The 24,139-nt window shown below is 47.4% G+C and overlaps 1 protein-coding gene and 1 non-coding gene across 7 annotated transcripts; one reads left to right on the top strand and one right to left on the bottom strand.

Moving 5' to 3' along the window:
• Positions 1–2,399: 2,399 nt before the first annotated feature.
• Positions 2,400–22,391, bottom strand: Las1l (LAS1 like ribosome biogenesis factor). Of its 6 annotated transcripts, none has more exons than XM_074064337.1 (15): positions 22,056–22,390; positions 21,219–21,344; positions 20,149–20,218; positions 19,303–19,384; positions 18,600–18,875; positions 18,220–18,266; positions 17,296–17,405; positions 14,862–14,947; positions 14,485–14,535; positions 14,005–14,211; positions 13,489–13,636; positions 7,923–8,482; positions 4,562–4,712; positions 3,942–4,144; positions 2,400–2,694 (listed from the first exon to the last, which is right to left on the bottom strand). In XM_074064337.1, the coding sequence occupies exons 1-14, from the start codon at positions 22,244–22,246 to the stop codon at positions 3,955–3,957; spliced, it is 2,295 nt and encodes a 764-aa protein (XP_073920438.1). In that variant the 5' UTR covers positions 22,247–22,390; the 3' UTR covers positions 2,400–2,694; positions 3,942–3,954. The 6 variants fall into 6 exon arrangements, with proteins under 6 accessions (XP_073920438.1, XP_073920441.1, XP_073920440.1 ...); XM_074064340.1 differs by having other exon boundaries at positions 3,942–4,078; XM_074064339.1 differs by lacking the exon at positions 3,942–4,144 and having other exon boundaries at positions 22,056–22,389.
• On the top strand, positions 6,017–6,089 carry Trnad-guc (transfer RNA aspartic acid (anticodon GUC)). The gene has a single exon. It is a non-coding gene; the product is annotated as a tRNA-Asp (tRNA).
• Positions 22,392–24,139: the final 1,748 nt, after the last annotated feature.

Raw genomic sequence — 24,139 nt, 5'->3', positions numbered from 1 at the left:
AAATGAGCTCACATAGTCTGCTTCTTAATTTATTAGTCTTTGGGCCAAGGAAAAACACCAAACACTATCCTGGGTAATATGGGAACCTAAGTACTGAATCCAAGGCTCACCAACCCTGGCACAAATCCATACCAGTCACAACACATATAAAAGCATGATATCCTATAGAGAGCATCTTCAAACCTATTACTTATTTTGATCCTTACAAGTCTGTAAAGCAAATAACTTTCTTCTGCAGATGAAGAAACATATGATTTGCTCAAGGTTGTTCCTATTAAATAGTGGAGACTACCTAGAACCCAAGACTTTGGGTGGCTTTTCCATTCCTACTAGTGCATCTCAAACTTTTGTATGCATCAGAATCCTCAGAAGGTTGCTGCCCACTCTCAATCTTTTTGATTCAAGTCAGGAGTCTTGTCTAAAAATTTACATTCCTAACAAGAACCCAGGTAATGCTAATGTTGCAAGAAAACACTGATGTACAACAACCTGATAACTGCTCTGTGGCCATAGGCAAATCCCTTCCCTTTTTGTCTGCTTCAGCATCTCAATGCACTTAAAATGAAGGGACTAGACTAGAATTTTGATTTCCAAACCTTTTTTTTAGCACCAAAACCCATCTTTCAAAAGAAAGCTTTCGGACTGATAAGAGTGGCTCAAGTGATAAGAATGCCTGCCTAGCAAGCATGGGGCCTAGAGTTCAAACCCCAGTACCAGTTTCAAAAGAAAGCTTTTTTTTGGGGGGGGGCATTGAACTCAGGGCCTTGCAGTCAAAAGAAATCTTATCTAGGACCCAATACATACACACAAAGTCAAGGTTGCTATGGTGAAGTGGTGGAGGGGAACTGAGAGCCTGCAGCACCCATATTCCTACGCAATAGAATACCTACAAGAGCACACATTTTTTCAAGTTCCTTTACTAGATATGGCCTAGATGCTCCTTGAGGGCTCCTCCAGCTCTGACATTCCAGTATGCTACAAAACCTTGTTTTGCCATTGTGAGGGGAAAGAGGAGGTTTGGAAAAAAAACTGACATTAACCATTGCACAAGACTGCTTTGCCCATGCCTAATGTTTGGGTCCACACAGGAGAGAACATATTAACCCTGTTGCGCTGATGTAGTTAAAGCTATGGACTCGCTCCCTAGAAACATGACATACACATACACATTTCCACCAAGATATTTAGTATATCCTTTCAGATGTTATGGATTCCCTAGAAGTCCTAACTTAAGTTAGAACCCTTGATTGTGGGGGCTGGGGGCTATAGCTCCATGGTAGAGTACTTGCCTAGCCTGCCTGAGGCTCTGGGTTACATCCCCAGAACAAGAGAATGAGGAAAAGACTTATCTTGAATAAGTTCTGGCACAGCATTTCCACCAAATTCCTCCTTGGCATTTTTATAGCATAAGTCTTTTCCTCCAGTCATTTCTTGACACAACCACTTGCAGAAATTCCCTAAGGTATTTAGCAGAGGCATCAGGGTAACTTTGTCCTTCCTCACCAGGCTGAAAGGTTTTGCCATTATCTCTTGGCAGCTAAGGGCTGCCACAGGTAGGTACTCTGAGGTGAGGTATCTGAGAGGATTGGGGGACCCCCAGAAAAGGGACTGTGGGTCAGTCCTTAAGACATTTCCCTCTGGCCAGGTGCTGGTTGCTCATGCCTATAATCCTAGCTACCTGGGAGGCAGAAATCAGGAGGATCCTGGTTTGAAGCCAACCAACCCCATGCAAATAGTTTGAGAGACCCTATCTCAAAAAAAACCCATCACAAAAAAGGGCTGGCAGAGTGGCTCAAGCAATGAAGAGCACCTGGCTAGTTAGCATGAGGCCCTGAGTTCAAACCCCAGTGCCACCAAAAAAAAAAAAAAACACACACACACACAGTTTCTCTTGACATCAATATCCACTTCAGGAAAGTACACTATCTTTTCTAAACCAAAGGAGAGAAGTTACAAAGGCTTATCTCTGGCTTCCAGTTACTGTTTGATACCTACCAATGATGGCAGGCAAGGAGATAAGGAGGAAACCCTGGGTCATCTTCCCACTGTCCAGGAAACTCTGAGCAATGCTCTACCTTACCCGCTCCCCAATCACACACACATACCTTGGTTGCTGGCTAGGATCTATGGCCAGCAATGCCTTTCCTTTGGGGCCTGAGGCTTCAATTGAGCTAACCCTATACTACAGCTGAGGGGTGCAGAAGTGATTTGAAGAGCCAGGCAGAAGGTGTAGAGTCTGGCTGTAGGAGCAATCAAAGCCAGTAGACCAAAGGGGCCTCAGGACTCGGCTCCTACTCAAAGCCTTGTTACCATCCCACCTTCTTTGGAGCCCTCAAGGTAAAGGGAGAGCTACACTGCTTTTCCCAGTACACACCCCCTTAGTTCACAAACACCAAAACAACAGTTGCCTGTTTATTAGCTTTCAAAAAAGGAAAAAATATTCAAAATTCCTCTGTGTTGGATGTGGTTGATCCGGGCTGTCTCCCAGGTTGTAACATGGAGAGCAGGTGTACTCTGGGCTGGGCTGTTGCACAGGCAGGGCTGGATGAACGCTTGCAGCAGAACAGCCATCAGAAGAGCTGCAGGCCAGTTTTGAGCCCATACAGCTGCCCCTGGTTCCAGAGAAGGCCCTCGAAGTTGCTGCTGCTGTTGGTGCAGTTGCCACTGCTGCTACCACAGCTTAGGCCCAGGGTGCTGTAGAGAGAGTGTGGGGAGTCAGTCAGGGAAGGAGACGGCTCTAGGCTCTGGAGGAGCTAAGAGTGCTTGATATATATCTGTGGGAAGGACCCACCCTCCTGCCAGCTATATAAAGAAGAGAACGGAGCAACTCTGAGCAGAGATTTCAAGTGGGCCCCAGTGGGTAGCTCTGCCCTTCCCCCAGTTTAGGGAAAGAGGGAAGGAAGAGTGGAACTTTTCAAATGACGCATTATGTAGAGACCCAGTACATAAACCAGATTAAAGCTCATGCAGAGCTGTTTGGGTTGAGACAAGGGAGGGGGTTACATACCACCCAGCCCCCAAGTAAGATATTGAGAGTAGCTGTCTTAACAGGGCCTCCTTTCAAGGCCCTAGAGCTTGGGGACCCAGAGAACTCTAGCCTGGATCCCTCCCACATCTAATAGCTGGTTAAGGGGCCCAAGGCCAGGCTTGGACTGTAGGAATAGGCCCAGCTACACTCCCACCATTTTAAGACAGTGAAGGAGACAATCCCCTTCCTCTCCCTGGCCCAGCTCAAAACACTCTTGCTTCCCCTGCTTCCTGCAGGTCAAAGGTCCTTCCAGTTGGATGAGGTGACAGCTGAGAGCAAAGCCATCATCCTCCCCCTCAGGCAGATCCATGATTATACTATTGCAGCTGAAAAAACCCTTAGAGATGATCTAGTCCCATCCCCTCCCATCACCCACAACTTTACAGATAATGAAACTGAGGTCCAGAGATGAGAAAGGACTTGCCCAAGGCCACATAGCCAAGTCATGGGTGGAGCTGAGGCAAGAAGCAGGGGTGGGCATCACTACTCCAGCAGAGGAAGGCTCACTACCATAGGAGGTGTAGGAACTGGTTCACATTAGCTTCCCTCTTGATTTAACAGTTCCACCTGTCTATACTTCACCCTTGATATCCTGGTTCTCATCAAGCTAGCCTTACCCAAACGCCAGCCTGGTTGGGGCTGCACAGAGAAGTGGCCTCTCAGACATGTGATTCCCCACTCCCAACTGGCTTCCCCAGCTACCTCCTATTTTCTCCAAGAGGCCTGCCACCCCTTGGCCTCAGACACAGAGTCTGAAGAGGCCTGGCCTACTTCTGGGGCCCCTACGTCTACAGCCCTCTCCCAGAATGCCCAGATGAAGAGAGGCTCAACTCAATTCCCAAGGAGTAGGCAAACAGTACAGGAATGGACTCTCAATTTCAGGGGCCCACAGAGGTCTCTCCCTGGTACTCACAGGATTCTCCTGGTCACAATGGCCCAGCATTCCGGAATGTACAGGCCCTCTGGTCGGGCTCCTTTGTGTTACCAGCATAGCCCTTCAGCAAGGGCTGCTTGGTTCCTGGCTCCCTGATGACCCAAGGGCTCTCACGCCTGTGATCCAAAGGCGAGTTTCGAGAGAGAGCATGGAGCCCTGCGCAGACCTTGCTACCAAGATGCCTGGACAGTGCGGGGAGGCCTACTGATTATTCTGTGCACCTATGGACAAATCCCTTCCCCTTTCTGGGCCTCAGTTTTTCTCTTCAGGAACAGAAGGAAGCTGGGTTAAAGCATCTGTTCTTGACCTTTTAGGAGTGGTGGACCCTTTAAAGGATTGAAAACTATGGATCCCTCTCCTCCCAAAATGCACGTGCATGAGCACACACACACACATCCAACTACACACACAAACTGGACTCAATCTGCAGGGGTGCCAAGTCAGCTCTGTGTGGCTACTTTACTGGCTCCCCATACTAGGGGCAGGGAGTCCTGTCAAGGGCCCAGCCACCTATCCACCCACCCCACTTTGTCTCCTTCTCTCCTTCCCACAGGTAGCAGACAAAGGGGGTGAGAAATCCTGCTGCCATGAGCACTCACCCAGTCTTGGACTTTTGGGGGTTCAACCGCTGCTCTAGCACAGGCTGGTCCAAAAGATACATGGTGTCATAATTCTCTAGCATAAGCTCTGCTGGGTCCTGGGTCTGACCTGGCATACGACCTAAGGGGAATGTGTCCCATCGAACGTCTTCTGTGGAATAAAGAGAAGCGGCAAGAGTGGGTGAATGAGCTGATTCTCCAATTGGTGCACAGGACCACCCAACCTGTCCACCCACCTAACCCACTTAGCTCATTTTGTCATGGACTCTGCATACTTCCAGCCTCGCTCTTTGCTATTACTACTTCTCATGAATACCTCTCTACTTTAGCTCTCCAGACTCCACTACATATTCCTTATGAACCCTTCTTGCCCTCTGTGTGTTTACATACACACATAAAAGCACAAAGCTACAGACATTTTTGCTCCTTTTCCACTCTTATACTTTCTCAGGCAGGTCTCCACATAGACACAGCCATCTTCAAACCTGGATGTATCACTGGCTGAACCCCTCACCCCATGTCTATCCTGGGGGTCCCAGAATTCCTACAGTATCTGCTCTCCAAATCCACCAGTACCTCAGAGTATCTAAAAGACCTAAATTTCCTAACACATCTACATATAACCTCTCTGATATATTTGAATGCCACATCCTCTCTTAGTGGCCTTGCCTGGGGAGATACACACACCCACTGTACCCACTTCAGAATAGACACTATCTCAGGGGTAACATGTTCCCCATGCCCCCTGCCAGGTCTTCATGTTCCCAGATGTACACACAAAGATCCCTTTTCCAGGGAAGGGCAGTCCCACATATCCCATTTCCCAAGTAAATACACAGAAGCACAAATACCTCCATTCGGTGAATGTTCCCCATTTTAATTCCTGCCTCCAACACCATTCATTCATTCACAAGTACAAAACTCAGAAATCCTCATGTCCCTATCTCCCTACACACGTGTACACAAACCATGAAGGAACAATATAACAAGGTGGGGAGAGGGAAATATTTCACACCTAGTCTTTCCTAGTTCACAACCCATAGTCTCCCCCCAACACACACAGACATTCACACATAGATACTCCACTTTGGCATGGAACATACCAGGCATTCCCTATTCTTCTCTGTTTCATCATTTCAACACCCCCCACACAGTGTCATACTAAATCCCTCATCCCCATACTTACACAAATGCATCCAATGTTGTCAAGAGAAGCCTTCACTAGTGAGCTCCTCCATATAGATTCTGCTTCTGGCAACCCGAATTTCTCTGGTACTCAAACAATTCTCCCTGTCATAATGCCCCTGGAGTTCTGTGAAGTATCAACCTTGAACCACCATTTTATGTAACCCATAGAGAAACCCCTCAAAATGTGTTTTATATATATATGTATCAAATTATCACCCTGTACCCCATAAATATGTAAAACTACTATGTCAATTTAGAAATGAGGCTGGTGGAATGACTCAAGTGGTAAGAGCACCTGCCTGTCAAGCATGAGGCCTGAGTTCAAACCCCAGTGCCACCAAAATAAAATTTTCTAAAATTGGAAAAAGATGGACTGGGGTGTAGCTCAGTGGCAGAGAGTTTTGTCCTCAGAAACACACACACACACACACACACACACACACACACACACACACACCCGAAGAACCATTCTGCCTCTGCCTGCTCATCTCTCTACCTCTGGCTCTTACAGGCAGTTATGTCTATCTTAATATCCCTCATTGCCCTATGATACAAAGATACCATCCCTCACAGGGGTCACCCCCAGGGGCTCTGTCTGGCACTGACCTGACATTGTGAAAATCCCCAAACCTGACTATATATTACTATTTTTGCCTCTTTAGTCCAACACTTTTGTACGCCTCTCCTCAGTGACAGCACACACAGGCCATTTCTGAATGGGCCTGTTCCCATGCCCATTCAGATGCTCCCATCTTTCATTGCTGTCACTTCTTTCCTTCTTACAGATACCTCTTAGCATGGGTCTCAATGACTTTGCCTCTTCTTTGGAAAACACAGATGACCACAAATGTATGTACACATAGCTGCACTACTGTCTGCTTCACAGTGACTTCTCCTTACTTGCCCCTTTTCTCTTTCTTACATTACACTCACACGGATACATAGTTCTTCCAGTACCATTGCTCTTCCCTTTTGCTATGTACAAAGAATCCCTACCCCAAATACAGCCTTCCTTGCCCTAAGAGATTTCTCTATCACTGTGCCAATTTACTTAGCAGGTACAAACACACACTTATACACGCATACACACAAATACGTTCACCCACCCCTAGCACTCCCATCCCGGCCTTTATGCTCCAGCCATTCCATACCTGTCCACTTAAGAGCAAAGGCTACGCTTCTCTCCATGAGCTCATTCACTGACAGCCCTCTGTTTCCACCTTGCTCTCTACCAGACTCAGCTGTTTTCTTTCCCTTTTACAGGCTTTAGCACACAGGCCAGACCATGCCTCTAGGGTGATGCCCACACATGCCAAACTATTCTACTATTTCTGGGGCTGCCTTCCTTGAGGTTCCTGCTCCCAAGCCTTAATGAAAGCATTCAAAAAATTACCCTCAGAGGAGCAGATGTGGGCTCCCACTCCCCATCACCAACCCTCCCGGCACCCCCAGTTTGGGCTCATGAACTTATGTGAACACCTAAAATCCACACCATTTTTTATTCACTCTTCTGATCTCACTTCCAGTTTCTCTGAATCAATGCCCCGAGTTTGTTCTCACACACACAGTAAAATCCTGTCTTACCACTAGCCAACCTTCATGTGTATATAAAAAAACACTTTTGCTGTACAGGAAAACATGTGCAGAATCATATACATATACACATCTGCCTGTAGCTTCTATAGCTTTCTCCTGCCTGGGGCCCACACCTACACCATCCCCTATGAATGTGCTCTCTACATGAAACCGCCTGACAGTGGTCCCTGGCACTCACATAGTCCATCCTAAAAGGGAGGGAAGCCACCTGTCATCCATGTACCTGGCTGCACCACCCCCTGCCCCTGGCTAGAGTGAAGGGAAGCCTCAAGAACCAGCCAGAATCAGAGCATAGTGGCAGGCACCTATAGTCCCACCACTTTGGGAGGCTGAGACAGGAGGATATCATTTAAGCCTACCAGTTTAAGACTGCCTGGGCAACACAGTGAGACTCTACCTAAAAAATAAATGAAGCAAGCATGGTAGTACATGCCTATAATCCCAGCACTTAGGAGGGTAAGGCAAGAGGATTACAAGTTCAAAGCCCTAAAACCTGGTCTGGGGAGGGGGGGAGGACAGGAAGAGCCAGAGAGAGAAGATATCAGTGAGGGGAGAAAGTGGGTATCAGATTCCTTACCTGAGCTAACTTGCCATACAGAGCCCTGCAAAGCTTCTCTTTTCTGGGCCAGGAGCCTGGCTCTCTCGACAGTGGGAGACTCCTGCACAGTAGAAAAAAGGCCCACTTCCATTCTGTCTTCCTCTTCACCGCCACCATCATCGCCATCATCGTCATCGTCGTCGTCGTCGTCGTCGTCGTCGTCTTCATCATCGTCATCATCTTCATCGTCATCGCCTTCATCCTCCTCTTCTTCTTCCAGGTCATCATTTTCTTCTTCCTCTTCCTCCTCCATCTGGTCTTGCAGAACCATTTTCTCCTCCTTCTCTTCATGCTTCACATCATTAAGGATGTCATGCGCCTCCTGCTGCTGGGCCTTTTCTTCAGACCCACAATTGGAGCCAGCTGGTTTGAGACCCCAGTACAGGCTGTCCAGTGTGAATGGGCATTTTCCAGTAGGAGGGGCCTCTGATCCCTCCTTTGCCAAACTGTTTTCTCCATTCTGAGTATAAATGGAACAGATGCGCAGCAGCTTCTCCTGCTCCCCGTCTGGCAGGACCTGTCCCATGGCTTTGAAGACGCTAAGCAAACGGAGGGATGGGGTAGGAAAGATTTAAAAATCTCAAGTCATTTCATATCCCAACACTCCAAGGTTTGAATGCGTTCTCTGAGCTTCCATACCTGCCTCTCAAAGGCAGTAGAGTAAGGCAGAAAGAATGTAAAAACATAAAGACCAAGGACCCTGAACAAGCTCTGTGGTTCATCTCATTTCCATTCTCATATTAAAATGAGGACAATAATAATACCTAATTCCTAGAGTTCTTGGGATGAGGAAATAAGAAAATTCATAGAATGCCTGGCACAGTGCCTGGCACATAGTGGGCATGCAATAAATGATAGCCATTAGTCTGCACTGAAACACTACATAGATACACAAACTAGCCAATAGGCCTACAGGGCTGGAAATGAGAATGGCAGATCCCTCTTCCCTCAGGGCCTAGCTGAGCAATCTGTCCAGAGCTCCAACGATATGCCTGGAAGTGTGCTGGGCTCCTTCTGCATAGAACACAATGTGTAATCTCTTTATGGAAGCAGCTACAGCCCAGCCTGGAATGGAGGAAAAGAAATAAAAAAGCAGCAATTGACAAGACAAAGCAGGATGTGAAAGGAAGGCCCAATGAGCACTGTGGACCGACTGTGGGCACTACAGGAGCTGGGAGGAGACAAAGAGCACAAGGAGGGAGATGAGGGAGGACTTTGTACAGGTGAGGCCCAGGAGGACCAGAGACAAGAGCAAGCTGTTCCTTGTTGCATGTGGTGAGAGTAGCCTGGCTAGAGGGCAAGGCCTGTGCTGAGGAGCCGTGGGAGGAAGAGAAGGCCGGGAAGGGAAGTGTGTGTGTTGGGGTGTGGGTCACCTGCCAGCTATGAGCATGGGTGAAAGTTGAAGTTTATAAAGATCACCATGGTGACCATGGGGAGGATGGCCATGTAGAGATGGCCTGGGCAGGGCACCTTGGAGGCAGCCTGGAGGAGGAGCCTGTTGGGACAGCTCAGGCCAGAGTCAGAGAGGGCTGACATATGACACTGACAGCGGAGATGGGAGGGAGGGAAGCTGTGAAGGACAGACAGACAGAGAGCAGGGCTTGGTGACCAATGGCAAGGGTCAGACAGAGAATTAAACATGATGATATTGTGCACACAAAAGACGGCGCTAACAGCAAAACTACCGCTCCAACAGATAAAGAGCTTCTGGGGAGGAAGAAGGCGAGCACACCTCAGGGAGCCTCACCTAAAACCTGGCACCTATCAGGCACTTGGCACTGCTGGACCCACAGGCAGGGTGGAGGGATGGGGAATGTCCTTCTAGGTGTATGAGCATGCATGAGCATGCACTGTGCCTGGTGCAGGGAGGGACTGTACACCCAGCAGGCTGTGTTCTCCCTTGGGCATGCAGTTTGGACACATATGCATGGTCACGAATCTGTGGGGGTAGGAATGGGGGCTGGTGACTCAACTGGGAGATCCTCTCTGTGGGGTTAATTTCATATTCCAAGTGGCCCATTAGCATGATTAATAATAAATATTCTCAGGCACTTGATCCTGGCAAGATGCCTTATCAGCGCTATTTATTATTACCCACCTGCTACCTCCAGCTGTCTAGCCTGCCCACTAAGGTGCAGGGGTGATAGGCACTGTAAATGTACCTCTTTCCACAAGTGTGCCTACTCACTGCTCAGGACTGAGATCAGGGACTCAGGATGATATAAAGCAGGTGGACTTTGGACTCACGGGACCCAGGCCCAGATCGCTATCCCACTGTCAACAAACCATGTGATTTTTGGATAAGCCACTTCATTCCTCAGACCCTCAATGTCTTATCTGTCAAAGAAAGGTATCATACTTCCACCTCCCAAGATTGCTATGTCAAATTAAATGAAATAACCTGTGCAAAAAACCACAGCACCATGCCTGACACTTAATTGCCAGTGGCATCTTTTATTTTTTTCTCTGGGAAAAACAAAAGCCAAGTTCTGTATCCATCTAATAATGGATGCCTTCTGAAATAGTACGATCTAGTGGAACATTACTGAAGAGCACAGGACTAAGGACTTCCTGGATTCTGGCCCCAGCTGACTTGCAGCATACCTGGGCACATCCCCCCTACCCTCTAATTCCCACTCTGGGTAATGGGGTGATTAGGTCTAAATTAACTGATTATCTGGGGAAGGCAAGATCTGTGCACAAGGAATCGTACCCAAGTGAGCCGCTGTTACTGCTGGCATGTGTCGCATCCCTCTGGCATGCTTGGGTTGGGAGAAGATCTCTGTGGTCCAGACTTCTCCAAGACCAGCAGCTTCCATTCTGCAGGCGCTTAGGATTGGAAAGTACCTTGAAGGCCACCTATCCAAACCTCTCCATGCTGCTCTTTTCACTCCCTCTCACCAGTACATACACTATGTTCCTTCTGTACTTTGAAACTTCCTTTATTTTCCCTACTTGAACTGCTCAAATGCCTCTTTGATGCTCCATCCTGACTCCGCCAATCCCTTTTGGCTCTCCTCCCAGTTTCCCACCCATCTTTGTCGGTTCTAGTCTAGAGCACACACATCTGGCAGTGAGGCTGTTTGGTTCACACTCATCTCCTAGAGGAGATTTGGCTGAGATTGTCTATGAGGTCACTTTTTTAAAATCCTATAAAAACTACTGTGCTCCAAATGCCATAAGGATTCAAGAAAGAACTTTGTACTGAAAAAGGTGATCAGGGGACTAAGAGGGTTTTGGCATCCAGTCTCCCACTTCATTCATCCCTCAGTCACTGGGTCAGCTCCCACCAAGGACAGTGCTGCTACCAAGGAGACAGCAGAGCACAGTTCACTTTGATGACATTCGCTGAGGCCTACATTTGTGTGGTGTGCTGAGGCACAGATAATTAATGCATAGCCCTTGTCCTTGAAAAGCCTAGTCTGGTACAGGGAAGGAGACACTATGGGAGTAGACACAGCAACACAAAAATCTCAGATTTGGGAAGTACTCAGGAGTCAACAGGACAGGGTAGATGGTACCACCACCAAGTGAGATTGGGAACAAAGGAGGAGGAAGATCACTTTGGGGTTGGGATGGGGATTAAGATGACCAATTCTCTCTTGGTCACAATAGGGTGCCTATGGGCCATCCAAGGGGAGAAGTTTGGCATGCAGTTGAGTACAGAAGGCTGAATTATGGGGGGAAAGCTGGGTTAAGGAGATTTAGGCCTTGGCAGTTCATAGGAAATAGCAATGAGCACAGGCATTTTCTAGGAGGGAGTGATAAACAGCATTAATGCTACAGACACAGAGACTGAAATGGGTCCCTGGATTTGGTAATTAGACCAAAGCAGTTCTAGGGGTGAACACCAAATTGCAGCAGGTTGAGTAAGAGGGTAGTGAGGAAACTGAGACTACTGAGTGAAGACTGCTCTTTTGAGATGGGAGGGGAAGGAGTGCTAAGCTGGTGATAACCCAACAAAGGGATTCAAGGTCAAAGCAGATTTGCTTGTGTTGTGGTTATTATTGTTTGTTTCGTTTTGTTTTAAGATGAGAAAAACTCAGACACATTCATAAGTTGAAGAGCAAGAGCCAGAGCCAGCAGAGCAAGGGAGAGGCTGGAGTGAGGCCCCAGTGATGCTGGCAGAGGTGGCTCCAGAGCACAGGTGGAGGAGCAGGCTTTGAGGCAGGTTAAGGCCACCTCATCCTGAGACTGGCGAGAAGGTTGACTGCAGCCGCAGATCAGTTCACGAGGGCTGGACCTCAGGTCGAGGGGGCCCTGTTGGATGCCTCCATGTGCTTGAGGAAGCTAGGGTGAAATGGGGGGGGGGCTTGAGGTGAGTGATAAGGGTTTAGAATAGTCAGGGAACAGGAGAGAAAGTGGTCAGAAAACAAGTAAAAGTTCAGACAAGCAGAACTGAGGCCTGGCCCGAGATTAAACATCATACCTCTGCAGTGGCAGCAATCCGCAGGGCTATGTGGTTTTCTCCAGCAGAGCTCAGCTACCCAGGCTGAGGAGCAGGGGAAGCAGAGTGGGGAGGATCAATCCCAGCTTGGGGGTTTGCAAGTCAGACACAGCCAAAGGATGAGCAGATCTGAGGGTGCTGATGAGTGACTGAAGTGATCAAGCACAGACAGGTCTAGGGAAAAGCAAGGTAGAGGGAGGAGGAAATGGAGGGAGAGGGAAAGAGGATGGGAGGTTTGAGTGCAGGCAAAGAGCAGGTGTCATGGGATGCGAGGATGATAAGCAGAAAGACAAGAGGTTGTGGTCACCGAGTGGGATGCTAGGATGTCAGCTTTCAGAGGTGGAACAGCTCTGAGACATGGAAATGGGCTGCTGGGTGTAGTGGAGACTGAAAAATCACTGGGTTGAGGAGCTAGAGTGTCAGATGGATCGCCCAAATGAAACAGGTATTATTCCAGAAAGTAGAAAGAGAATCAATTGGGTGCTGATGGCGTCCATGAGAATGAGGGATGTGGTTGGGGTGTCAGGAAATGACGAGAAAAAGAAAGGGAGACAACCACAGATATTTACAGGAACCAGTGCAATATTCCGTTTGACCACAGAACCCAGAGTGGTGTGGGTAAAGGGGACTTGAAGGAGATATGGTTACCAGGATAGGTAGGGCCAGAATCAGAAAGAACTTTGAATGTCAGACTAGGAAGCCTTCACTTTACCAGGAAGGCAATAGGGAGCCACTGTCAGTTGTTGAGCAACTATATATTTTGGGAAGATAATAGAGGAGATAGCACTAGGCTTAGAGTCAGAAGACCTGGGTTCAATAATAAACAGCAGCTACCATTTATTGTGCACTTACTCTGTGTAGGCCACTGTGCTAAGCATTCTCATGCTGGACTCAGTTCAGCCAAGTCTTAAGCTGAATGATCTCAGGCAAAAATACCCTACCCCTCCCCTCTCTGGACTCAGCTCTCCCATCTGCAATGGGAGGGGGACTGGACTAGATGTCCTCAAAAGGGCCTTCCAACTTGGCCAGTCTAGGGCTGTGTGGCCCCAAGGCTTCCAGGGCCTCACTCTCTTACCAGATGGAATTCAAAAGACTTACAGCTGAAGGAGTTGGGGGCTAGCCCAGCAAGGTGAGCCCAAGCAGGACTCAACCACCTGGGGCCAGTCAAGGGAGGTGGAGCAGTTGAAAAGTCTCCAGCTCCTTCTTGCTTCATACTGGCTTGCAGAAAATTGGCGAGCATTCCGTCCTGAGAGAAAGAAGAAGGACACTGAGGAAAAGAAACCCATGAGCCCCCCACCCAATCTTTCACCTCAAAAAGTTTGGCTCTATCCCTCCCTTCCCATCCTCCCCCCACCCCACCAGTTTCCCCACCCTATACCTCCCAACTGCTCAAAGCATTCAGGGTGCTTTGCCCCGGCCCAGTTTAGATGGCTCTGAGAAGAAAAAGGAAGAGGGAGATCTGTCCACTGCTGGCTGCAGAACCCTCTTGGGCAAACCTAAACCTTCAGTTAGGGAGGTGTCTGCCTGGTGCTTTTCAACAGAGAGCTGAGGACAGTGGCAGATGCTCCTGCCTGGGCTGCCTTAGGCCCTGGGGCTAGGGCTGGTCTCCCTCACCAGTCTTGGTGTTGGCCACGATCAGTTCAATGGTCCATCTAAGGATGTAGGTGGGCCGGATCCCACTGTCTCCCAAGGATGGCAGCTCAGAGAACATCCTCTCCAGCAGGGCCTGTGTGAAGGTCTGGGAGTGCAGGCCCCTGAGCAGGGGCTGCCAGAACTGAGAGAACGGCTTTGGCACCAAGACGTCATCCAAATCCATGTTTTCTGGTTTGTGAGGGATACCCGTTGACAGAAGGGGAGGGCAATTGGAGCAAGAAAATGAGAGAGAAAGAGAGAGAGAGCACAAAAGCAAGCAAGAGAGAGAAGATGCACGCGCGAGCCCCACCACCAACAGGGTTGCCACCGCAGAATGGGAGGAAAGAAGACAGCAGAACAGCAGGGAAAGAGAAACCAGTTAGTGTCTAGAAACCAACAACTGACTCAAAATAAAAAGGAAAAAGAGCTCTGGTTCTAGCTTTAGCTTTATCAGTAACTCACTGTGTGACTTTGGGCCAGTACTTTCCCCTTTCTGGACCTCAGTATGATCATCTGTAATATGAGGATGTTGAGCTAGATGACCTCATAAGGCCCTTCCAGTGCTGCTGTTCTAGCGCTCTAGCTAGTGACTAAATCACAATTAACATGGCACAATAATGGTGTTAAGACTTTCCCACCCTACCCTCCCCACACCACCCTAACCAATTCCGGGCCATCTAAGGACAGTCCAACTGCATGTCAGCAGGGCTACCTGTCCTCCTCAGCCAGGAAGGCTAAGGGACTTCCATTCTCCCACCCAGAGCTCCCCAGCCCACCACTGGTGTTCCCACTCAGTAAATACAGAACCCTAGAATTGCAATGAGCCCCCAGGATCCTACCTTTATATTCTATCTGCAAAGCTGCCAACTGCTCAAATGTGGGAATGAGGAAGCCATCATCCAAAAACGCATCCAGCACAGCATTCCTGAAACAAGAAAGTTTACCTAGGCAGGGTAGCACACACCTTTAGTCCCAAGTATTGGGAGGCTAAGGCAGGAGCACTGCTTGAGCCCAGGAATTTGAGACTAACCTAGGCAATGTGATGAGACCCCTGTCTCAAAAAAAAAATGTGGCATTTCCAAAATGCTGGATTGATCTGGTTACTTAAAGCTGAAATGACTTGAGGAAAGGGCTGGGGTGTGGCTCAATACTACAGCACTTGTCTAGCATGCATGAGGTCCTAGGTTTGATCCCCAGCACTGGAAAAAAAAAAAAAAAGAACAACAGTTTTGCAAACTAAAGCTGACGGAGAACTCTCACTTATTCCCACAGCCCCAAGGCAGCCAATGTCGCTAAGCTTAAGTGGCCAAAGCATGGGGCAGGTGACAAATGGATCTTAGGCTAGGGCCAGACCAGAGTCTGGGATCAGTGGGTTCTGAACACACATCTTGTTCTAAGGCCCACAATTAAGGACAGCAGTGGCTGAACAAACTTCAAAATACAAATGAAGAAAAGTCCCAGGCCCACAGAGGAAGGAGTAAAATACTTAGGTACATGGGTAAGAGCTTTTAGAATTTAACTCCTGAAATCTTTCTTATGACCATTCTCTAGTCCTCTATGCCTGCCCTTCTCTGTGGCTGCCTTCTTTTAAATCTTAGAAATAGATACCTTTGGGACTTGATTGCTTGCCAGAACATGATTCATAGGTCTTCTTATAACTAGGGATGCCCAAGGACCCAGAACAAAGTTAGAGGAATTCAAGAAACTGGCTTATAGGGATAACCTCTCATTCCCATCTAGCTCCAACCTAAACCAGCAACTGCAAGCTGATTCCTCCAGAGCTAGTAGATTCCCAAGGAGCCTCTCCTAGCTGACCAGGCACAGAAGGAGGAAAAGAGCTCCAAGATGTCCCAATGCCTGGAGAGCTGACACCACACTCAGATCCAGCTAACCACGCTTGATATGAAAGTACTTGTCCTTCCATCTATCCCTCTTCTCCTCAGGTGAGTACCCAAAGAAGAACACTTAAAGCAGCCCACTTGCTCCATGCCTGCTCAGCACTACTTAGACAGATCCTACTGTGTAGGGCACAACAATAGTTTTTCCAACTTCTGAGAGAACTGCCACCCACCCCTTTGCTAAAGGGTAGAGCCAAGAAGCCTAGATTCATAGAGTCTGATAAAATACCTTTGGAACTAGTCTTATCCTGGGAATGAAGAGAAGACTACAGAGGCAATCTCGGCCTACACTTCAGGGTCTGTCCTGGCCTACTCTGCTTTCTACACCACCTAACACTGCTCCATCTGATTCCTTCCAACTCCCCTAGATGTAATGTCTAGCATTGTCTCCCTGAGTTTTTTTTTTTTTTCTGGTGGGCCTCATGCATGATAAGCAAGCACTCTACCACTGAGCTATACCCCCCAGACCACTTCCACAGGCTCTAAGTAAAAAGTTCCCCAAAGCCCTTCCCAACTGAATTTAGGCAGAATACCTCCCAAGAGCAAGGGAGAGAGAAATGCATAAAGATACTTCTTGTCTGCTCTGACCGAAATGAGCACTATTTGGGGTTTTAAAAAAAAGAAGACCCATGGCCATACTGAGAGAGGAATAAACAGTCTCTAGGGACCTGAAACAGCTACTCCTTTATCCCCACAACCACGACTACCCAAGGGATACTGACACCCTCCAACAGTTGTTTGAAAGAAAGGATCAGTAATACCCAAGGGCTAGGCAGTGAGGTGTTAAGGCTCACAGGCTTTTCCTACTTGCCAAGAACTCCTTATCACACCTGAAAGAGGCTAACCAGGGAATGGATAACAATGGACATTACTACCTTCAACCATTCTAGTGACTTACAGTAGGTAAACTCCACCTGGTAGCTGGCAAGAATGGGGTATAAGGTCATACAGAAGACAGGGTCATTACAAGTATAAAATGAGGTGGGAACCAGCAAGAGGGAGGAAAGTGAAAGGAGAGTGTGAAGGTGAAGGGGGGTTGAATATGATCGAAGTACTTCATATGTGTATAGTGAAACTTATTAAAAATTATTTTAAAAAGGAGGGATAAGAAAGGGTAATAGAGGGGGTGAATTTGATCACAGCACCTTGTATGCATTATATAAATATCATAATAAAACCCCGTTGTGCAATTAATATACACTAATAAAAAAGAAAAAAATTAAAAAACAGAAGACAGAGTCACCATGTGTGGGAGATGGTCAAGATTCCACTGGGATCTCCCATAGCAGAGGTTGGCAAGCTAGGATATGGAAAACAATTTCAATGAGGTTGCTACCCTCTACCCTAAGTAGGCCCTGGTTACCTAGTTACACACCTGTTCTCCCATATAATGCCCTTGAGCTCTGCCAGGATCCAGTCTACACGTGGGGAGAGGTTATTCCACACTTTAACGGCCTGAGGTAAATACCTATATTTCTCCAGCACCTGCCAGCAAAGAGGACCCCATTAGAATGCTGATTCAGCCAGGCAACCCACCTCCAAACCCTCCAGTAGCCCTTCCCATAGGAACTCAGCACTGCCTTTCAGGGGACAGAACAGGGCATGCAGGGGTGGGCCTACAACTCCCCTACTGGCTCAGCAACTAACAATAACCAGACCCTGTGGCTCCCAATCATCAGCTATCCCAAAACTGAGATGGCCAATGGGAGCATTTGGTTGAAAATGGGCAAAGACCTTTAGGCCAAACAGTAAGGAATGAGGGGAGGTAATGGGTTATAGAAGGAAGGGAATCAGTAGATCCAAGTTCTTATTTTGTTTCTATCATTAACTGTATATGTAACATTGGTTCTGTCCTTTCATTCATCCATAGCTTCAATTCTTTGCATGAAAAGAAAGGGTTGAACTAAATGGTTTCTGAACTAAGTGATCCCCTTTCTACTAATAGCACCCTCCAGCTGACCTGATATAGGGAAGCTCTTGGACCCCACCTGCTGGTTAGCTGCAGAATTTCAGGGTTGTACAATTACCCATTCCCAGTAGTTCCCTACCACCCATAGGGTAGATTATCCACAAACTTCATCATCTGCTCCCTTCCATCGGTGTGGAGGATCATCCGATTGAACTCTGCAACTCTTGTCTCCTTTCTAGTTCCCCCCTCTCTCTTTCCGAGAAGTTCCCTCATGCTTTGCCACTTTTCTTTCAAATTCTTTCTCAAGACTTCTCTCTCAGGTAGCTGGCAAGAGGGAAGAAATGGCTGGGGCAGGTGAGAGAACATGCCAGGTCAAGGGCACTTTCTTACCTTAAACTGCTCCTCTTCATAAGATACCAAAAGTTCTCGGGCTTTTTCTGAAAACAGAATGGGGAGAGATAGGGTAGTCAGCCCAGCCCTAGCTCCTGCTGGGATTCTGAGCCTCTCACCTCATTTCTTGAGTTGTAAACTGAGACCTAGAATTCCTTCCCCACCTACTTCACAGAGCTCAAGGAAAATGGTTTGTGAGACAATTGTGATAATAACCACTACATCATGGAAACCAGCCAAGATGGTTTGTGACAGTAATTTTTCAAGCTGGAACTCACCACAGCCCACAGGAAATGCTGAGCCAGGGAAATAACCAGGGCTAACCCTAAGCATGAGCCTTCCAAGCTCATGGGCCCCTCTTTATCCCCATGCACACCTACCATACAACTCCTTATGTTTCAGAGCCTTTTCCCAATGAGAATCCACCTCTTCACTGCCTTTACTGTCTCCATCATCCCTGATATCCAACTCTGCACCTTTCCCATCGTCCTGAGGCTCTGGTTTCTGTTCTATGATGTCATCAACAGTATTCTTATCTTCTTCTTGGTCTTCTGTGTCCACTTTGTCTTCCTCCAATTCCCAGGAGTCTCTTAGGCTGTTTTCCAGCTGATGGCACCAGTAGGTCTTCTGGAGCCAATCCAAGACAAAGTAGCAGCCTAGAGGAGAGGAGAAAGAAAGCAGTGCCATAAGACCAGCAACAGGCAAGCAATGAACAGATCCTGGCCTTCTATACCTCCAGCCCCATCTTGTGATTATGGGAAAGCCCTAGGCAAGAAGCTTGGCTCCAAGTCTGAAATTTCCATATACAGTTGGGGATATGGATCATGTGGTAGAGTGCTTGCCTGACAAGTGTGAAGCCCTTGAGTTCAAACCCTAGGACCACCCTCCAAAAATGCTATTTATCTTCATTACTGAACTTTTAATACCCCCTTAAATTTTGTGGTTAGGGAGTACCTGACTTGTTTCACCTTAGTCCTGGCCCTGATGCCAGGTAAGATCCTCCTCCCTATCCCTCTAATTCAAATGCCACAAAGCCCAGGCCCCTGGGCTTAAGTGTGATAGTTATACCCTCTGAAGACTCACCTCTGCGGCAGTCATTTATATGGGGCATTTTCTTGTGGGTCAACTTGTGGCGAAGTTCAACAATCCAATCTGGAATGTTCACCTGTTTGGAGGTGGAGAGTGAGTATAAAAATTAGAAAATATTAAAACTGGAAGAGACCCAGTGATTAATTAGTCTGACCATCCCTCCCATTTCACAAATAGAGAAGCTGAGGTCCTGAGGGAAGATTCCAGTCAAGGTTAAAAACCAGGTCTCTTGATTATATTTTACTGTTCTGGTGGGGGTGGTCTTAAAAATCAGAAAAAGCAACCTCCAACCACCAACTATTATTCTTTTACAACAAAGAGATTTCTGTGAGTGAGCTTTAACAATTACCTTCTCCAGCCTCCCTCTGCCCTTTCCCTCTCCCTGGGTACCCTTTACCCCTCCCTTCTTCTTACACCTCCTCCAGGAAGTTTCTCTTAATAACTGAGAACACACCTGCCCTCTGGGCCTCTACACAGCTCACATACTCACTCAGGGCAGGAGTATCTGGCATTTTCGCACTGAAAAATACCCTAAGGGTAGGTGCTTTGACTGCCATCTCTTTCCTGTCCCTACCCAGTGTTACATTCAGGCTCCTTGGCTTCACTGTGTCACTCCCAGCAAGCAGGGCTGGCCAAGCCCATTGAGATACAAGTTATGAGGAGCAAGGAGGCAATTCTGCTTCTTTAAAATTGGAAGGTAAAACTCTAGAGTTTCTGCTGAGTATAGCTAGTAGCAATGGGATACAGTCCTCTGGCTGTTTGCACCCCTTACCCAATGCCCCATTTAGAGAGCCCTCCTGGAGAGAAAGAATTAAACAAGGCCATTTTTTTCATACGCACCTCCTGAGCAAGGAACTTGAGGGGGAGCTTGGAAAACCTTGTCTTCCTCTCCGAGATAAGATTCACAAACCTGGAGTTAGGGGAAAAATCAGTGGCACAGCCAAAAAACAACTGTTTACATAAAATACCTTGCTTGGTTAACTGACACCTTGCATTTCCACAATCTTTCCACTGACTGCCCTGTTATTACGGGTAGTGTCAACCAGAGTGGACATAGTTCCATCCACTCCAACATTTACTTAGTCTGCTCTGTACTAAAGCCAAACAGATGAATAAGACACAGTCTAGGATAAATAATCATGACACATTACACTAAATCATAATATATATCAGGTGATATGGAAAACACAGGTAAATGATGCAGATGATAAGAGGAGGGAGGACCTCAAGACAGACAAGGGGAACAGTATGAGATAAATCTTTATCCCCTGATGTGTATGACACAGCTAGAACCACTGTAAGTCACTTTGCAAATCAGGAACTCCCAGCCCATGTCTTCATTTCCACAACTGAGCAACCTTTCAGTGTTCTTGAAGGACAGAAAAGGAAAAAGGGTGGTACTAGGTATAGATTAGAGTAAGGTTAAAAAATCCACATTAAATCACAGCCAAGGGTAATGAACCATTCAGAAAAATTCCTCTAGGTGAGGAGTTAATGGGGAAGAGAAAAAAAAACAAACTAGAAGAGACCCACGGAGATCACCAGCCTGAATCATCTTCCCCTTCCCCCACCCCCGCCATATATAGACATTCAAAGACAAATGGAAGAAGGTTTTCAGGAAATGGGAAGAAAAGAGGCCCAGTTATAGAGCACATGCCTAGCATGTGCAATGCCCTGGACTTGAGCCCCACCACTGCAAAGAAGCGAGGGGGGGGGCAATATATTGACAGAAGGAATCAAAAGCTGTCAATTTAAGCAACCATGACTAACCTGTGTTTTGTTTTTTGTTTTTTTTTTGTATATTTGTTTTGCTTCAGGTAGCACCTGAAGCCAAGCTCTGCTTTATCACATGCTTACCACCCTCCAGTTCCCAAAGCCAACCCCCATTCTTACCCTCATGCAGGTCTTACCTGACTAATGCCATGCCATAGAGCAGTCTAAGTTCATCAGTGCCCAAGCCACCAGTTACATCCATGAGCTTACAGCGTATCAGGTCAGCAGTAGAAGCCACTGCCAGGGGGAGCTCGTTGCCTAACCTAAAGGGCCACAGTCCAGCACCATCATAAAGGTCCCTTACATTGGTCCACCCTCTACCTCAGAATTTTGGTTGCTGCAGGATATTCCCACTACATACTGGCTGGAGAGTACATGAAGATACAAAACAAGGTGGGAGAGATAGCGTAATGTCTGTGGAATCCAACATTAATACAGAGCATGAAGAGCTGGCTAGGGTGTACACGGGACACCTAACTGCTACACTATCAGTCTTGAGAACACACCCTTTTCACCCTCAAACTCTCAAAAAATTCAGCTAGAGAAGCCCCATATCCTTGTTTCTCTTCCCCCAACCCAATCTTATCAACTAGATTGAGATTCTCCCCCACCCCCCACTCAAACATGGTTTTTCAAGCAATACCCTCTCCCACTCACCCTAATTAGAATCTGAAAAGTCACTGTAGGAGGCTTTAGCCCCTTTGGTCCCTCGGGGACCCCTCCCAAGAAAATGAGGTCACACTTTGGAGGTAAAGGTTAAACCTCACAGATATGACAAAAGGATTGTTGAGACACACCCCTTAGTTTTCATCCACAAATAGGATTAGTACAAAAGCTTGGCTTTGACTTTCTCTCAGGCACTTGGGAGAATGGCAATTTATTAGACTAGAAAATAGAGCCTTTTAGGAACTCCACAAAGGAAGAGGCAAGGCTCCACCAGCATGCAGGCAAAAAGGTTAAGCCCGCCACCTTACCTGCTTCTCCACACCGTGATGCGGTTCAGCGCGTACCGCTGCAACTTATGGTCATCACAAAACAGATAGACCGTCACCTGGTCCCACTCGGCCCTGCTGAGCCAGGAAACCACGATGCTCTGGGCCCATACTGGCGACGACCCTTTCTCTTTGACGCACTTTCCGTACCACGCACTCCACACGCGATCCATCCCCTGGGGACCCAGACCTGCTCAAACCCGTGACTCGCACCAGAATTGGGATGGAGGCCAACCCGGTGCCGCGTCTGTGGGCACAGCCTTCAATTTAACGTGCTACCCTCACTCCAAACGGCCGCCGAGCCAGCAGCCAATGGGAGAGAGTGACCCCGACGCAAGCCCGCCTCCCACTGTGAGAGTAGCCAATCGAAACATGGTTTTTGGGAGCCTCTTTTACCACACGTGGGAAGACGTCCTCACCGGCCGGAAGTGTTCTTTTCACAAAGCAGTCCTAACAACTGCAAGTGTTCAGCCTCTAGGTTCCGCCAATTTCCCTGTTGCATTACTCGCTTCTGCCTCAGCTCCGAAAGGGAGTGTCTGGACTGCCCCCTGGCGGACTGCGGAAGGACTGTGATCGACTAGTATACTTCCTGGAAATGTGCTTTTAGTTATGTTTTTATTTCCATGAATCAGTACTTAATCCGGTAGAACACTTTGGACACTGAATCTGAACTACAGAGAAAATATCTAATTAACATATAAATAGGTATGGTTGGGTTGAAAAAACTGCTTTCATGGCAAGTAGGCAGGGCACTGCCTTCTGAATTGGTACCAGCATGTTGTTGCACAGCGATATGAGGCCAAAATGACTTGAATGAGAGCTTGACAGAATACAGACCTGGGTTCTAGCGTTACCTGAGTTTTGTCACTAACTAAGTGGCATTGAACAAACCTCTGCCCCTCTAAGTTCCAGTTCTTTTTATCTATATGTATGGTGAGGGTTTTAGTCTGGACTCCAGACTTCTGTTTCATAGCTTAAAATTGTAGGACTTTTTGCTTATTCATTTGAGGCAGGGTCTCACTACATACATCCACCCAGAAAATCATTTGTTGATTTCACTGACAGGTATATCAGCCAGTAAAACAGTTGTTTTTACCACATTAGTGAACTCCAGCCGACAACTTTAAGAATATCTTCCATAAGGGATGGTAGAGTGGCTTAAGTGGAAGAGCGCCTGCCTGACAAGCGTGAGGCCCTGAGTTCAAACCCAGTACCACACACACAAAGAATATCTCCCATAGCCCCCCACGGGTGGCTCACGTCTGTAATCCTAGCTACTCAGGAGGCAGAAATCAGGAGTATTTCGGTTCGAAACCAGCTCCGGCAAATAGTTTCCGGGACCCTATCTTGAAAAAAAGCCCATCACACAAAAAAGAGCTGGAGGAGTGGTTCAAGGTTGTAGGCCCTGAGTTCAAACCCTAGTACTGCCAAAATTTAAAAAAAAGGGGGGGGAAGGAGTCTCTACTCCCATTTCCTGCATTCTCCCCACTTTTATCTTGTTATACTAAATGCCTTTCCTAATAAACTTTACTATTATTTTTACTACAAACAACAGGAAAAGGAGGGAAATGTGATTTTCTCATAGCTCTGTGTAGCACTGGCTCTGTCTACAATCCTCAGACATGGGCTGTGTTCTTCCTATTTACAGATCTCCTGCAAACCATGAGAGCTTCAAAAGCAGGGGTCCCCAGGGCTTAACACAGCCTCAGACCCCAATTATCTTTTGCAGTGCTAGGGATTGAACCCAGGGCCTCATGTTTGGTAGGCAAACACTATACCACTCGCCCATGCCCACAGCCCTTTAAAAAAATTTTTTTAGCAGTACTGAGGTTTGAACTCAGGGCAGGCACTTTACCACTTGAGCTACTCCACCAGACTGTTTTTGAAACAGGATCTCCCCACCATCTTTGCCTGGAGCTCATGATCCTGCCTCTACTTCCCAAGTAGATGAGATTACAGAAGTCAGCCTTCATGCCCACCTGGATCCCTATTATCTTTAATCCTTGTTTATTGAATGATTCTTGAACAAAGCACATGAGCTCCCAAGGTAGTGCTGCAATGTTTCT

Source organism: Castor canadensis, chromosome X (genome assembly GCF_047511655.1).
Source record: "Castor canadensis chromosome X, mCasCan1.hap1v2, whole genome shotgun sequence".
Classification (NCBI taxonomy): Eukaryota; Metazoa; Chordata; class Mammalia; order Rodentia; family Castoridae; genus Castor; species Castor canadensis.
Note: the sequence above shows the minus strand (reverse complement) of the source record. Positions and strands in the feature narration are given on the sequence as shown.